The following is a 15,257-nucleotide window of genomic DNA, read 5'->3' as shown; positions in this document are numbered from 1 at the left end:
CTTCAAACAGTGCCACTCGATAAAAATAAAATCAATATTTGGCAAAGTGGAGAGCATCCAGTTAGAGAAGATTTATGCTAGTGACCACCCCTCTATTCAGATGTTAAAAACATACAACCACTCGAAATTCGGTAAGCTGAAATACCTATTTCCAATCATTTGGAAATTGGATTTTTCCAAAGGAAGGAGTTTCCCATACAACGCCTTGATGCTTTAAAAACAAAAAGAAGAAATTCGTCACATCCAGCTTACGGCGAATTGGTCAATGACCGCTAAATCTCATCAAAATATAGATTATGATTTTTTAACTTTGATGCCTGACCACCCTCATTTGAAAAATCTTTCAAATAGTGCTGGCCAATCAAGTAAGAAATAGTTAAAGATTTGGGAGCAGTGAGTGTTATTTTTTCAGAAGGTTTATGTAACTGACCATCCGCTACAACAGAACTACTGGAAACCGCTCAAAATTCAATAAGTTGAAGAAACAGATATTTTCAAAGAAACTACTATTTCCCCTTAAAAGCTAATGATGTTTCTTCAAAAGATGTAATTAAGCATACCAAGCTTTCCCGCTCCATTGTCGCTTTATCTTGCCATACTGAACATAAAACATTTTGACTTTTGACGCTCGACCCAGTCACTTAATGAGGTAGTCTTGAAACAATGTTAATCAAACAGTTCGTGGTAATGAACTGTAAGTAAAGACAGACCCGGCTCAATTGTAACGGAAACTATCTAACGTAAGTTAATAGTTCTAGTGCTCTTTTTAAGTAACCAAAGAGATTGGAGGGCAACTAGGCCCCCTCCCACACCACTTTTTCTCAAAATCGTCCGATCAAAATTTTGAGATAGCTATTTTGTGCAGCATAGTTGAAAGACCAAATAACTATGCATTTGGAGATAACATGACCCCCCACAGCCCCTGGGGAAATGTCTTTAAGTTATATAAATTGTTTACGTACAGTATTTGTCATTGGGAAGTATGCATGCATTTTTCAGGTGAGGAGGAGAGGACGAATTTTCTGCTGGGGGGGATTTTGCACGGTGAGAAAATTACCAAGGAGATGACACTTTCCAGGGGGCGAACTTTTCAGGGGAAATCTTATACTGGTGGAATTCGCCAGAAATCTTATACGAAGTTTCTTTATGTCTTGGTTTCTCTTTACCGACTCAATTTTACGCGTGGAAATGTTAAGGGTAATTGTCCGTGGGTAAATTTTCACCAGGATTGAACTGTCCAGAGGATATTTCCATGGGAAGGAGGATTTTTTCGCCAGATTTCTTGGCGCTATTAAAAAAACGATCAAAAATTAAATTAAAAAACAAGTTTTTTTCAGTTCAAACTAAGGAACAACATTAAAACTTAAAACAAACAGAAATTATTGCGTATATGAGGGGGGTTTACCCCTCCTCAACGCCTTTCTTTTTACGCTAAAGTTTGAATGTTGTCCCCCAATTCTTCAAAAATTACTCCTGGAAGGCAAGGGTTGTTTAATTAGAACAATGAGTAACTTTTTTTAAAATGCCGAAAAACTTTAGCGTGAAGAGCGAGGTATTGAGGAGGGGGAAACCCCCCTCATATACATGATAACTTCTGTTGGTTTTAAGTTTTAATGTTGCTCCTTGCTTTGAGCTGAAAAAAAACTTATTTTTTTAATGTAATACAAAATGAAAGGACGCTGAGAATAATCAGTCTTAACAATTTAAAAAGTCATTTGCAACTGCCCCCCCCCCCCTTGAAAACCTACTGGGAGCATAAAATCTCTCGACATTCTATATATCTTTGACCCTTCTAAAGAATGACCTATTTCCCCTTGCAATCCGACAATGTTTCTTCAAAAGAAGTAATTACTCACGCCAAGCTTGTTGTGACCAATCGTTGCATAATCACTAAATCTTGTCCAAGGACCGAATATAACAGTTCCGACGCAGAAGATATATCCAAAAAAATCCATAGGCATTGGGACAGAGAGCAGGTGGTTCGAATCGATGTCGAAACCAATCGATATCACTTTCATTGAAATTAGCATCTGGGCTCCCCGGATAGTGTGCCAGTCTTGTGATGCAACAATAAATAGTTCACTAAAATTGAAAATGCGATGAATACATAAACAAATGCGTTTACTCCCGAAGTATCAGCGCTGGATCTGTGAAAAGTGAAAAAAAGAAGAAAAAACGTGGAAGGAGGGGGACCAGTGTTTTTGGTTTTAATGTACCTAATTTACGTACTGAAAAGGTTAATACGGCACAAACCAAGATAAGTAGCCTTGGAGTTAGACACACTTCCAACAACAACAAAAAACGTTACAGTCACAGAAAAAACTGGCAATTTTCTTTTAGTCTGAACTGAGAGGAGAGGGAGGATAAGGAGATAGACAGGGGGAGAAAGAAAGGGGAGAGATAGATAGAAAGGAGAGAGAGGAAGAGGGAGAGCAAGGGGAGAAGGGGAAGGAAAGAGAGAGCACTGAAAAGTTGAAAAGCCCATAATCAGAATTTGGAAAAAAAGGTAGCAATTAGACAAAAGGAAATAAGCGTTTTTAAGTGTTCATATGCTGTTTCGTACGTTATAAACTACAGTTGGCCAGTCAGAATTTTATAAAGAAAGGACTTAACCAAACCTCTAAGTTTAGCAATAGAATACATGCAATCGCCCTTAATCCATCGTTATTCAAGTTTGCAAATACCAAATTTGATGGTTTCAAACATATTATTTCTATACAAAACGGCAAATCTGACATATTGTGTCTAAACCCATCAATACGCTTCACTTGATTGAGGGATTAGTTGTTTTCCATCTTTACTTTTTCAATACATAGCAAAAGAAAGTAGGCCACTTGATGACAATGGGAAAAAAATCAGTGGATTTGGGATAAGGAGTTTATGACAAGTAAAAGCTTACAAATACTATCAAAAAGAGCTGGAATATACAGAAACTAGACAATATGACAAGACAATAAGATATTATCTAGGCTATACAAAGGAATGTGTTGGTAAAGAAAAAATGATATTTATCATGAACTTGACAATAAGGAAAAGAGCAAGATGTAGAAGAGAAATAAACAAATACATAACAAAACCATCTTTGGACTTCGACACTATTACAGTAATTTATCGATGTATTTGATGTGTTCTGTGTTTGTTTGGGTAATAATAATAAATTATTATTATTATTAAGTCGCAAGAAGATATAAATACTGATCGGGCGACGCAAACTCAGTCGCTAAAGCGAAATGCAAATCCTATCATGATGTAGAATAGCCAAAAAATGAGATGAATGATAAGACACATATATAAGGAACTCGCATGTGCGATTTTTTTTTTTTTTTTTTTTTTACGATTAAGGAGTCAAGCTTCATATATTTCAAATTACCTTCCTCAACTGACATTTTAGGCAACAGATAGTCTTAGGCCGTGAAATTTCTAAGAATTGCTAAATTGTCTGGTTTGAATTGCATATTTTTACTTTGATAATACTTTTTCTTTTCTTGGTACTATCCCATTATGCGGGCCTCTCTAAAAAGTCAAGTTTCGTTAATGCTAATGAAATAAAATAAAATAAGATGAATATATAATACTTTAGAAACAAATTTGGGCTATAAATTTGCATATTAAGGGAGGGGAGGTGCTGGGCAAAGTATTACAAATATTAAATACGTAACCTGACCTAACCTACGTACTTTCCCCCCTAAACCCCAAAAAACCTCAGTTTAATATCGTATACGCAATGAAAAACTTGTTATCATTGCCTATTCTATAGCGATTAGCCTAACCCGAGAGGCCCGCATAATGGGATAATACCTTTTTCTTACATAGTATGTATTAGGAGCAACAGCTTACAGGAAAGAATAGAAAAAAAAACAGCCATATTCCCGAAAAACGAATTCAGTTTTTCTTAGAGGGAGGGGAGGAAACCAAGACTATTTGTATAGGGGAAGAATAAGAAAACACTACGTTTAGTTACACACACAGGGAAAAAAGCTTTCGGTACTTATCGGTTAGCTGGAACACACGCGACAAGAAGCGCATATAGAATCTCAAACATCCTAATGAAAAACAGGTTTCTTCTGCCTAATGAGGTATTGCTCACTCCGTGACAAATATTTAAACTTTTTTGGGGTTGAAGGGGCAAAAAAGGTACCTAGGTTAGGTTAGATTACGTATTTAATATATTCTATACTTTACCCCTCCCCCGCCCCCCAATGTGCAAATATATAGCCCAAATTTGTTTCTAAACTATTATATTTTCATCGTATTTTGTTTATTTCATTAGCATTAACCAAACTTCACTTTTCGCGTGTGTTCCAGCTAACCGATATGTACCAAGCTTTCTCATACACCCTTCTTCCCCAAACTTTTGAGTTTTATGGTCTTTTCCACAATCTCATACAGCTTCTATGTAAGTAGCCTGTTTTTGCTATTCTGAACTAGGCCTCCCTCCTCAAAAAACAATGTCTTGTGCTCAGGTTTCTCTACTATAACATCTTTTAAAAAGAAACACAAATCATACATAATGGGCTGTTGAGTATTGACCGTCTTAAAACACAAACTGTTTACAGTAAACTTAATCCTACTGAAGTTTTCCTCGTCCCGTGGCCCGTGGTCCGACCAACACGTAATATGTAGAAATAGAAGTTCTTCAATAACATGTTAAAAGGAGTAAAATTGAAATTAAGCACTCCACATAGAAGAAAAAAAGGTACTTATGTCCTGTAGCCCCCACACTCAAGATCTTGTATCGCAAAATGAGATAATAACAGGTTTTCATGGTCTTTATACCAGACAATATTAGCTTCGGCTCGGTGGGAAACTACATTGTAGCTATATCTTAATTAAACATTTAGTTGATATTTTGGTTAGGTTAGTTTAAGTTACGTATTTAATATAATGCGGTCTGGGCAGCCCCCCTTCCATAATTCTTTGCTGAAGTTTTCATAATTTTGTGGATAAAGTTCATAAGTTAAGTTCATAAGTTTATTAATCCGCATTCATAAACAAATAAATAAATTAAACAACACTTTTACGCTGGAGAAAACCTATGAAGGTTCGCGATCGCGCGAAACTCCACGTAACTACTTACCTAATAACTCAACTATTTACATAAACATCAACTATTTAATTAAAACTTTAATTTCATTAGCATTAACCAAACTTTACTTCTCGACAGAAGTTGAGTGTGGTGGCTATAAGAGACAAGTACTGAAAAAATTATCACTCCTGGAAAAACTCTTTCCAGCAAACATACTAAATTCCTTTTTTATTCCCTGGAAGTATAATGTTTATCCCAGGACAACGGATAAAAATTACAATTACAGCAAAGAATCAATCCAACTTTTATATATCTATTTTCTCATCCCAAATTACACAAAAGTTAATTATAAACGCCGTTTATTCCGAGCTTAATCTCCTAGCAACATCGTATTTCCTGATCTTATGCGGGGAAAACTATGTAGAATAGTAAAGACAGTTTTAATGATACGTTTCCACGGAAATGATCATGTGATGCCAGAAAAACAGAAAGTGATCTGTCCTTGGCCACGCTGATGTAAAAGCACATTGTACTGAGGTGCGTAGGAGCAGTGCTGGACACAAACCAAGAGAACAACGACCACCAACGCAACCTACTCAAATGTGTCGTTCCCTTGTTTATAGGCACGCCTTATGTCAGGTGTCTCAAACTTAGCAACGGTCAAGGACAAACGTTTTATTTTAATTTAATTTTTAACCTTAAAGGAGCAAAAAAACTTGAAAAAGGTACAAAAGGTACTTGAAAGGTACAAAACATGAACATGAATGTTTTGCTGCTACTTTCCGCAAGGGTCCATTGGTGTGCGTGTAGCTCAACCTAGTTCAAACCAAGAAATTAAACTCAATCTTTGTTCAACTCAACCCCCGTCTAACTCAACCCGAATTCAACCTCACCTAACCTTTTACAAAGGTTGAATTGGACTGGGGTTAAGTTGAAACGGGGTTGAATTGAATGGGGTTAAGTTGAATAGCGTTGAGTTAAATACAGGTTGAGTTACACATAACCGATTTCTTTACGTTTCGTGATTTGTTTTTGTCGATTAAGTGAATGAATACTATTATATAACTTATAACCAAGTACCCGTAACTGAAACTTTGCTCTTTTCCTCAGAAAAATATTCGTTTCAGTTTATATATATATATATATATATATATATATATATATATATATATATATATATATATATATATATATATATATATATATATATATATATATATATATATATATATATATATATATATATATATATATATGTGTGTGTGTGTGTGTTTTTAGCGTTTACATTTGGAGTCAAAATTAATTCGTATTTTTGCAATAAATTTTTGAAGTAGGTCCGAAGTAAGAAAAAGAGTAAAAAGAGTTCGACAAAAAATGTTAACTGTGCAACTATCTCTTTAATAGAAGGATTTTGTTTAATAAACACAAAGTTCAGGTTCGTAGTAACATTCCCTCCCCCCTTTCAACAAAGTGAATGAGTTCAATTATTTAAGAGCTTAATTTAAGCAGCTAAAATCGAAGTTTAGCACTTTTCTTTCAAAGATATCATTTTCAGTTTTGTATTTTGTTGCTAATTGCCCTATCCGCCGCAGCCACCATAAACACCAAGGTGATCTTGACATACTTTTCCCGCAAATTTCAAAAGGTTCATGAAATTGTACAAATTGTAAATAGTTAGAAAAAAGTAAGGACATTAAAATTAAAAAGAAAAAAAGTTTCAGTATTTGAAAGACATCAATTAAACTTAAAAAAAACAAAACAAAAAAACAAAAAAAAAAAAAAAAAAACAGAATATTCGTTAAACATCCACATTTAACAGATCCTAAATTATATCCGTTAATAGTCCACCTACATAAACAAGTTTGTAAGTGTTTTGAAAAGTTGGTAACCGTTTAAATATGCAAATGGAGTCAAAGAATAGACTCCACTCTAAGATTCAAACCTGTTTAAGCATATAACAATTGCAATTCTTGGAGAGCTAATTACATCCACGGGAATACCATTTCCTGAGAACAAGCGGGAGTACTTGTGTCTGAAAAAAAACTGAAATCACATATTCCTCTTGAAATGTATTTTTTTTTTCGAGCTTTCCGACCACATCTGGCTACTCAAGACCTGGAAACACCCCCTCCCCTGACCCAAGGGATGGATCCAGGTTTTTTTTTAGGGGGGGGGGGCGCAAAACAGGTTGATCCGATTTTTTTTTTAGGGGAGGGGCGCAAAACAGGTTGATCCGATAAAATTGCGTTAGGAGCAAGTTTATTTAACGCAAACGTGAGTTAATTAAGTAAATTACTCTACTTTAGACTACGCTAGGGGAGGGGGAGCCCCTCACCCCCCTCTGGATCCGCCACTGCCTCACCCCTTAAGGCAGTAAAATCCAACCTATAAAACTGCGTTATTGAAGGATACAATGAGGAAAATAACCACCAACATGTCTGATAAAGTTCACAATTACATTGATTACTAACTGCCTGAGTGCAGGTAACTTAATACTTTGAGAACTTCAAACTTCTAGAGCAGAAAACCAAAGGATGAACTGCGATATGTGAATAATAGATATGCTACCGTGAATGTCTGAAATCTAGTTAATGTCGAAATTCACCAATGAGTGTCCGAAATTTATTTTTCTCTGCTTGGATTCAATTAGCTATGCGAGTCAGCTTTTTCAGTCTTATGCAAGCTATGATGGTAAAAGTTAAAGTTAGGTTAGGCTAAATTTGGTTATAAATTTCAGAAATGGGTTAAAAACCTAACCTAATCCAACCTAGCCTAGCGTAATATAACCTAGCCTGTCATCATCAAACCTTGCATTAAATTGAAAAAGTTGACTGGCAACGCTGACTAAATCCAAGGATAAAAAAAAAATAGGTATTTTGGACATTCACCGGTGAATGTCGACATTCATCAATTTGCGGACAATCACGGTAACATTTATGTTACAATACTGAATTTAAAAAAAAGAAAAAAAAAGGTCCAATATACCATCATCAACTCATATTGAACGAAAACTCAGTATTCGTCCGAAAAACTTTCTCTTTATAAAACAAACAAATGAAAAAAAAATCATCAAATCGATAATTATATAGAATAAAATTCATATTAAATGTATGTTACAAGTAAACTTACAAACACGTTGATTGTCCTTCAACATGTTTTCGATGATGTTCAAACTCGAATGACTTCATTTCAGTTTCTTTCTTTTTATTGGGAGCGGGGGAGGGGTGGTTAATAGTCCATAGTTAACTGGGATAAAGGTTGCAGAAAAAACCTTAACAATTACTCCATTTTAAGAATAATTTTCTTCCTCTTTGGCACATACCATCAATTTTCCAGCTTTAAGGGGCCAGATCTTCTGGTGCTCCTAAAAACGACAAACTCGGGGAGCCTGTTGACATCCAAAATGCATTAGAAAAAACCTGTTCACTCCAGAAAACCCGAGATGCAGTTAGCAATAGGAATACATGGCAATGTTGCCCCACCCCCTGTCGCACCTCAATTGTTTGACGCAGGACATACTATGACAGTGATTAACATGTAAAACGCCCATTTTCCCTCCATAGAATAACAGTCATATCTTGTCTGATTTATAGCTAACAAGAACTACTCAGCAAAGCAAAATGAAAAACTGATTTACAAGGAAATTTTATAAAATTACGGTGAAAATAATTCAATCACCAGGCTTTGAGGAGCCAAAAGTGTTTTGAGGAGCTCTGAAAGTGGTTTGTTTACAGAACACGGACATATACAGCCTACAGCGAGGTATCCGCCACTTTTTAAAGACACTAGTACTAAAACAATTATCAGAAAAAATGCAGCCCCAGGGGCGAATCTCCAGAATTTTTATAGGGGGGGGGGCAAGAGGGGTCCATATTCGGCTAGCCAAAAAGCATGGGATATATAATAGTTTTTCTCTACATTATTGGGGGGAGCAACTGCCCCCCCCAAGTTAATATCAGATTACTGATCCGACCTTCAGACTGAAAATGGAAAACATCACTTAAATAAGGATAGACCTCTGGCCAAAAAGTGAATTTACTCTTTTTCCTGTGTTTATTGATCAAGTGTACTTTGCAAGCAAATCAATAGAAACGTAGTAGCAATTACTTGGTTGCATACCACAATGGACTGCGTCCAATTACAACTATGGACGTAAGAAACTTAATCTAAGCTTGAATCTAATCAAGGAGTAATTGCTTGTCATTAGAATCAAATATAATACTTTTTAAATATAAAAAAATATATTAATTAAAAGTAATTCTTTCAGAATTATACCTTCCATTTATTCTAAAAATCCAAAACCGTATATATTTACGCAGATTATGAGATGAATCAGTCGAGGGATAGGATGTGCCTCAAATTCTTTTCAATATCGTGTTTTATTCATTATTTCACCAAAAGCAATTCTGGTGCCTTTGTATATTTAATCTTATTCCAATGAAATTTTGAAAATAAATTTACCAGGTTGTTATGTTTTGTATATTCTAACGTGGGTACAGTGATGACAGTGGTCAAATATGGCTCTGAAGCATGGGCGCTTCGAAAAGCGGATGAAAATTTGCTAGATGTTTTCCGAAGAAATTGCTTACGGATTGTTTTGGGTACCCGGCTGACTGACCATATTTCAAACTGTGGATTGTACGAAAAATGTGGTTCAATACTGCTTTCCAGGGCTATAATGAAAGAAAGGTTGAGGTGGCTAGGGCGCGTTGTGCAGATGAAGGATGACAGATTGCCGATGATTGTCCTTTTCGGCCAACCGTCTAGGGCTGAGCGGAAAGCAGGTCGTCCTCATCTGGGGGTGGGAGGACGTCACAAAGAAAGATTTAAAGGAAATGGGAACTTCCTGGGAGGGTGTAAAAAGGGAGGCTTTGAATAGATTGGAATGGTGGAGGAGCGTGCGTAGCTGTGTTGGCCTCAGGTGGCTTCGTGCTGCGGTGAGTTGTTAATAGTACTAGTAGTATTACCATAAGCTATGGTGTATCAATTGATAGTCTGCGTGGCCATTAGATGTATTTTCAGAATTTGTTTTGATTAGAAACAAAATTTTTACCAAAGTTTTGCATTTAAACTAGTAACTTGAAATTACAATTATGTGAGGTCCGTTTTTACATTTTATTGTGCTCTGATCTTTTTTTCTCGCATAGCAAGAATAGCCCCCAATAGCATTGCCAAGTCACTATTTTTGGCAATTCTTATTTCAGGGACGTAGCTTACTATGGGGCAGGGGAGAAACTACCCCCCAGACCCCAGTTTGCCTCCCCTCAGCTGAAGTTCAGCGTCTTCAATAAATCTTGTCAAAACTAAGACAGGCCTACATAATTCAAGCATCCACAGAAATCGATCGGTTTTCTTTAGTATACCTTTGCCTTTATGGTACCATATGGCTCATTTTTCATTTTTCACTGTAACTTTCACTTGAATTGGGAAAATCGACTCGAACTCCCCCCCCCCCCCAGAATTTTGACGAAATTATGCCACTGTATTATTTCAGCGCCATTCCGAATTTCAGTAGCTTTTGACCGACTGAGGTACCCAAGCAGCCAAGCTCGCCGGATAAATTAAAAGATCTTTTGTTTTTAGACTTGTCACACACAAAGAAGTAGCAAAGATTATTTCTGGAGTAGACTAAGACAGAGTCTAGAATCGACGAAATTGGTCACCAATTCTGTTAGATAATAGAGTGGACATATGACGGTTTCTCCTTCTTTAAACTGCATTTGTAGATAGAACAGCCTTAATTCCAATAAGAATCAGCCTCAAGTTAATCAAATAAAATGCATAGAACGGCTAGACATTGAAAATAATGGATTTTTTTACTCAAGTCTGCTACTAAAACAACATTTGTAGTCAAGCTGTTTGTGACTTCCTGTTCGATATATTTTTAAACAAGACAACAAGAATAGTTTAAGATTACTAAAATACTGTTAAGACTGACAAATTGGCTTAATTCGTCGATTCAGCATACTTATTTGAATACTCATAATGTGAACAAATTGAGGAAAATTTGATAAAGGTTATATTTAAGGCCGATTTTGGCTGTCATAATAAGGTGCGTCTCTAGAGTACAACATTTTAAGCGGAAGAGCAGACCACACCTTTTGCACGATTCAAACTTTTTAACCTTTAGCATGCACATTTCCAAAGTCGCCCGAGTCACGATTTGTTTAATTTGAAATCTGGTATAAAAATAAAGTATAGTATAAAGAGGGTTTGTATCTCATAATTGCCAGTCAGCAGAATTGTCAATGTTTGTAAATATGAAAGACCTAGTGATCAGACATTTCCGCTGTCTGTGAGAATGGTCACCAAGTTCACAGACAATAGAATGAAAAAAAAAAAAAAATCCAACCACAATAATTAAGCACTGTCATAAAACAAAGTAATATTTTGACCGCGTAAACATTTATCGTGTTTTCGCGTGTTTCTTCCAATATATTCAAAAGTATAGAAGGCAAATCGGTCATACTTGTTTCTTCCACATTGGGAGCAACACTTTGGTTTTATCCTGTTTTTTCTTTTTTCCTATGCCACCGATTTCAGTTTATTCCGGAACAGACATCCACGGTTTTTACAAAACAGTGGATGTCTGAAAAAATATTGACCCTTGGTCGGATTTATGAATACAATATTGCATTTTGAAAAGTCGTGTACAACTCTTGCCTCTTTTACACGCCATTTCTGTTGTGATTTCGATTAAATGTTATTATTTTACTTTTTGTCTTAGGTACTGAATAAGAGAAAAGGTATCACATGTGCCTTCTATACTTTTATAGTTCCCTCATTGCTAGCTCACTCAGTGGAGCTCACTCTTTGCTCCTTCTCATCTTAGTAGTATTATTCGAAAGTTGGCCCGCGGTATGAAAATCAACCTTTGGAAGTTTTTTGGTATGAAGTCAGGGATTATGCATCTTGAAGTGTTTGAAGTAGAATCATACGAGGGTTTCAGCGTATATTGTTGGATGCATTCAGAGGGCCAGTACTCTTCCAGAATCACCCCGGACAGCTTTTTAAAAGAAAAGCAGGCATGCTATTCCTTGTTTGAATCGGATTTTCAAACTGTATCACTAAATGACCAAAGTAGCCCGATGGCCTCTCTAACGTTTCACCTCTAATCACCGTCACTATCTTTTTAGTAGAAAATAAACATTTGGCAACTATTTGAACAATACTTACACTAGGATTTCGTCGCAGAATAGTTGGAGGCATAAGTAGAGTAGTACCTTATACTTCTGTACCCTGTATAGCAATCTCCATGTTATTTGCGGCCTTTACGTTCCCTGGTAGCTTTCCAAGGCATAGTCTACAGCCAGCGGTTATTTGGCAGTGTATAATGTCCTCAAACAGGTTTCTTTCTGTTTTTGTTGTCAATTACACAATGAATGTAGGTCATGAGTTCAGATGCACATTCTTAAAACTACACGGGATTAAACACGTTATAAAACTATAGTGTACTGTATAATACACAAGTGATGATTTGCACAGTGTTGTCAATTTTAAATAGTTTAGAAATAAAAAAAATTAACAAGAAATGGCTGAAAAGTGTTTTGAGGGAGTTGAGTTGCACGAGGGTTGACTTGCACGAGGGTTCAGTTACATGCGGATTCAGTTACACGGGGATTAGTTAAACGGGGTCGAGTTGCACGAGGATACAGTAGCACGGAGGTTCAGTTGTACGGGGTTTCGGTTATACACGGGTTCAGTTACATGGGGGGTTCAGTTGCACGGGGGGGGGTTATCTGCTGTAAAAAACACTTCATTCTAAACAAATTGTAGGTACAAAAAGATTTATAGGGCTCCGATCCCCCACCCCAACCCCCAAGGAAGCCCCCGGTCCTCAAAGGTTATCTGGGCTCCCAAAGGGCCCCCCGCGCCCCAAAGGCTCCTGAGTCCCCCATTATAATGCTTTTTAATGCTTTATTATATCTTTTCAGAACAAATTATTATTTTAGGGAATTATTTCGGTGAAACAGTTAGAGACATTTTAAAAGATGATTTAAAAGATGATTTTAGAAGAGGACTTGAGGGTGAAACTCTCTGGTCCTTATAATGCACCAAGTTCCATTTGAACAGTGTTGTGAGGTCCATTACCACAACCCCAAAGTGCTCCAATCCCCCCACCCCAACCCCAAAGGAAGCCCCCGTTCCTCAATGGGTCTCTGGGCTCCCAAAGGGCCCCCGGCACCCCAATGGCTCCTGAGCCTTCATTATAATACTTTTTAAGGCTTTATTATATCTTTTCAGAACAAATTATTATTTTAGGGAATTATTTCGGTGAAACAGTTAGAGACATTTTAAAAGATGATTTTAGAAGAGGACTTGAGGGTACTCTGTGGTCGTTATAATACACAAGTTCCATGTGAACAGTGTTGTGAGGTCCCTTACCACAACTCCCAAAGGGCTCCGGTCCCCCCACCCCCACCCCGAAGGAAACCCCCGGTCCTCAAAGGTTCTCTGGGCTCCCAAAGGGCCCCCGGCACCCCAATGGCTCCTGAGTCCCCCATTATAATACCTTTTAAGGCTTTATTATATCTTTTCCGAACAAATTATTATTTTAAGGAATTATTTCGGTGAAACAGTTAGAGACATTTTAAAAGATGATTTAATAGATGATTTTAGAAGAGGATTTGAGGGTGAAACTCGGTGGTCGTTATAATACACAAGTTCCATTTGAACAGTGTTGTGAGGTCCCCTACCACAACACCAAAGGGCTCCGATTCCCCCACCCAACCCCGAACGAAGCCCCCCGGTCCGCAAAGGTTCTCTGGGCTCCCAAAGGGCCCCCGGCCCCCCAATGGCTCCTGAGCCCCCCCCCATTATAATACTTTTTAGGGCTTTATTATATCTATTCAGAACAAATTATTATTTTAGGGAATTATTTCGGTGAAACAGTTAGAGACATTTTAAAATATGATTTAAAAGATGATTTTAGAAGAGGATTTGAGGGTGAAACTCGATGGTTGTTATAATACACAAGTTCCATGTGAACAGTGTTGTGAGGTCCCCTTGCACAAACCTTAAGGGCTCCGACCCCCCCCCCTCCACCCCGTACGAAAACCCCCGGCTTCAAACGGTCGCTGGGGTCCCCAAGGGCCCCCGGGGCCCCCAAGGCTTCTGAGTCCCCCATTATAGTACTTTTTAAGGCTTTATTATATCTTTTCAGAACAAATTATTATTTTAGGGAATTATTTCGGTGATATAGTTAGAGACATTTTAAAAGATGATTTAATAGATGATTTTAGAAGAGGATTTGAGGGTGAAACTCGGTGGTCGTTATAATACACAAGTTCCATTTGAACAGTGTTGTGAGGTCCCCTACCAAAACCCCAAATGGTTACACTCCCCCCCCCCCCACCCCCAACGCACCCCCCCGGGCCTCAAAGGTTCTCTGGGCTCCCAAAGGGCCCTCGGTGTCCCAAAGGCTCCTGAGCCCCCCATTATAATACTTTTTAAGGCTTTATTGTATCTTTTCGGAACAAATTATTATTTTAGGGAATAATTTCGGTGAAGAGGTTAGATACAATTTAAAAGATGACTTAAAAAGATGATTTTAGAAGAGGATTTGAGGGTGAAACTCAGTGCTCATTATAATACACAAGTTCCATTTGAACAGTGTTCTGAGGTCCCCTACCACAACCCCAAAGGGCTCCGATCCCCCCACCCCAACCCCGAAGGAAGCCACCGATCCTTAAAGGTCCTCCAAGCTCCCAAATCAACTGAAAGTAAGGAGCAACATCAAAACTTAAAAACGGACAGAAAATAGATTTTTACGTGAAAACAACTTCAACAGTGCCCAGCCCCCCGCGATCAGAAATTAAATTATACAAAAAGTTTCTTCAACTGAAAGTAAGGAGCAACATCAAAACTTAAAAACGGACAGAAAATAGATTTTTACGTGAAAACAACTTCAACAGTGCCCAACCCCCAACGCGATCAGAAATTAAATTATAAAAAAAAGTTTCTTCAACTGAAAGTAAGGAGCAACATCAAAACTTAAAAACGGACAGAAAGTAGAGGCTGTGTGTTTTTTTTCTGAATTTTCTCAGGGAGGAGAGGGTAACTATTTAGTTTCAGAAATTAGTTTACGTGTAGAAAAATGCTTCACTACAGATAAGGTTATTTTGTTTTTTTTTTGAACTTTCTGAGGGAGGAGGACGGGGTAACTATTTAGTTTAAGAAATTAGTTTACGAGTAGAAAAATGCTTCACGTATTTTTACGTGAAAACAACTT

General features: G+C 37.2%; 1 protein-coding gene across 1 annotated transcript in view; it reads right to left on the bottom strand.

Moving 5' to 3' along the window:
- Positions 1–15,257, bottom strand: part of LOC148956234 (protein-serine O-palmitoleoyltransferase porcupine-like) — a 261,026-nt gene that overhangs the window by 89,703 nt on the left and 156,066 nt on the right. The window contains exon 4 of the mRNA XM_089089965.1: positions 1,857–2,082. Within this exon, the coding sequence (XP_088946091.1) occupies positions 1,857–2,082 (226 nt within the window). The remainder of the gene's footprint in view (positions 1–1,856; positions 2,083–15,257) is intronic.

The sequence above is a fragment of the Artemia sp. Qi Xiang Cuo genome, chromosome 1, assembly GCF_049724085.1.
Source record: "Artemia sp. Qi Xiang Cuo chromosome 1, ASM4972408v1, whole genome shotgun sequence".
Classification (NCBI taxonomy): domain Eukaryota; kingdom Metazoa; phylum Arthropoda; class Branchiopoda; order Anostraca; family Artemiidae; genus Artemia; species Artemia sp. Qi Xiang Cuo.
This window is presented reverse-complemented; position numbering and strand designations above follow the sequence as displayed.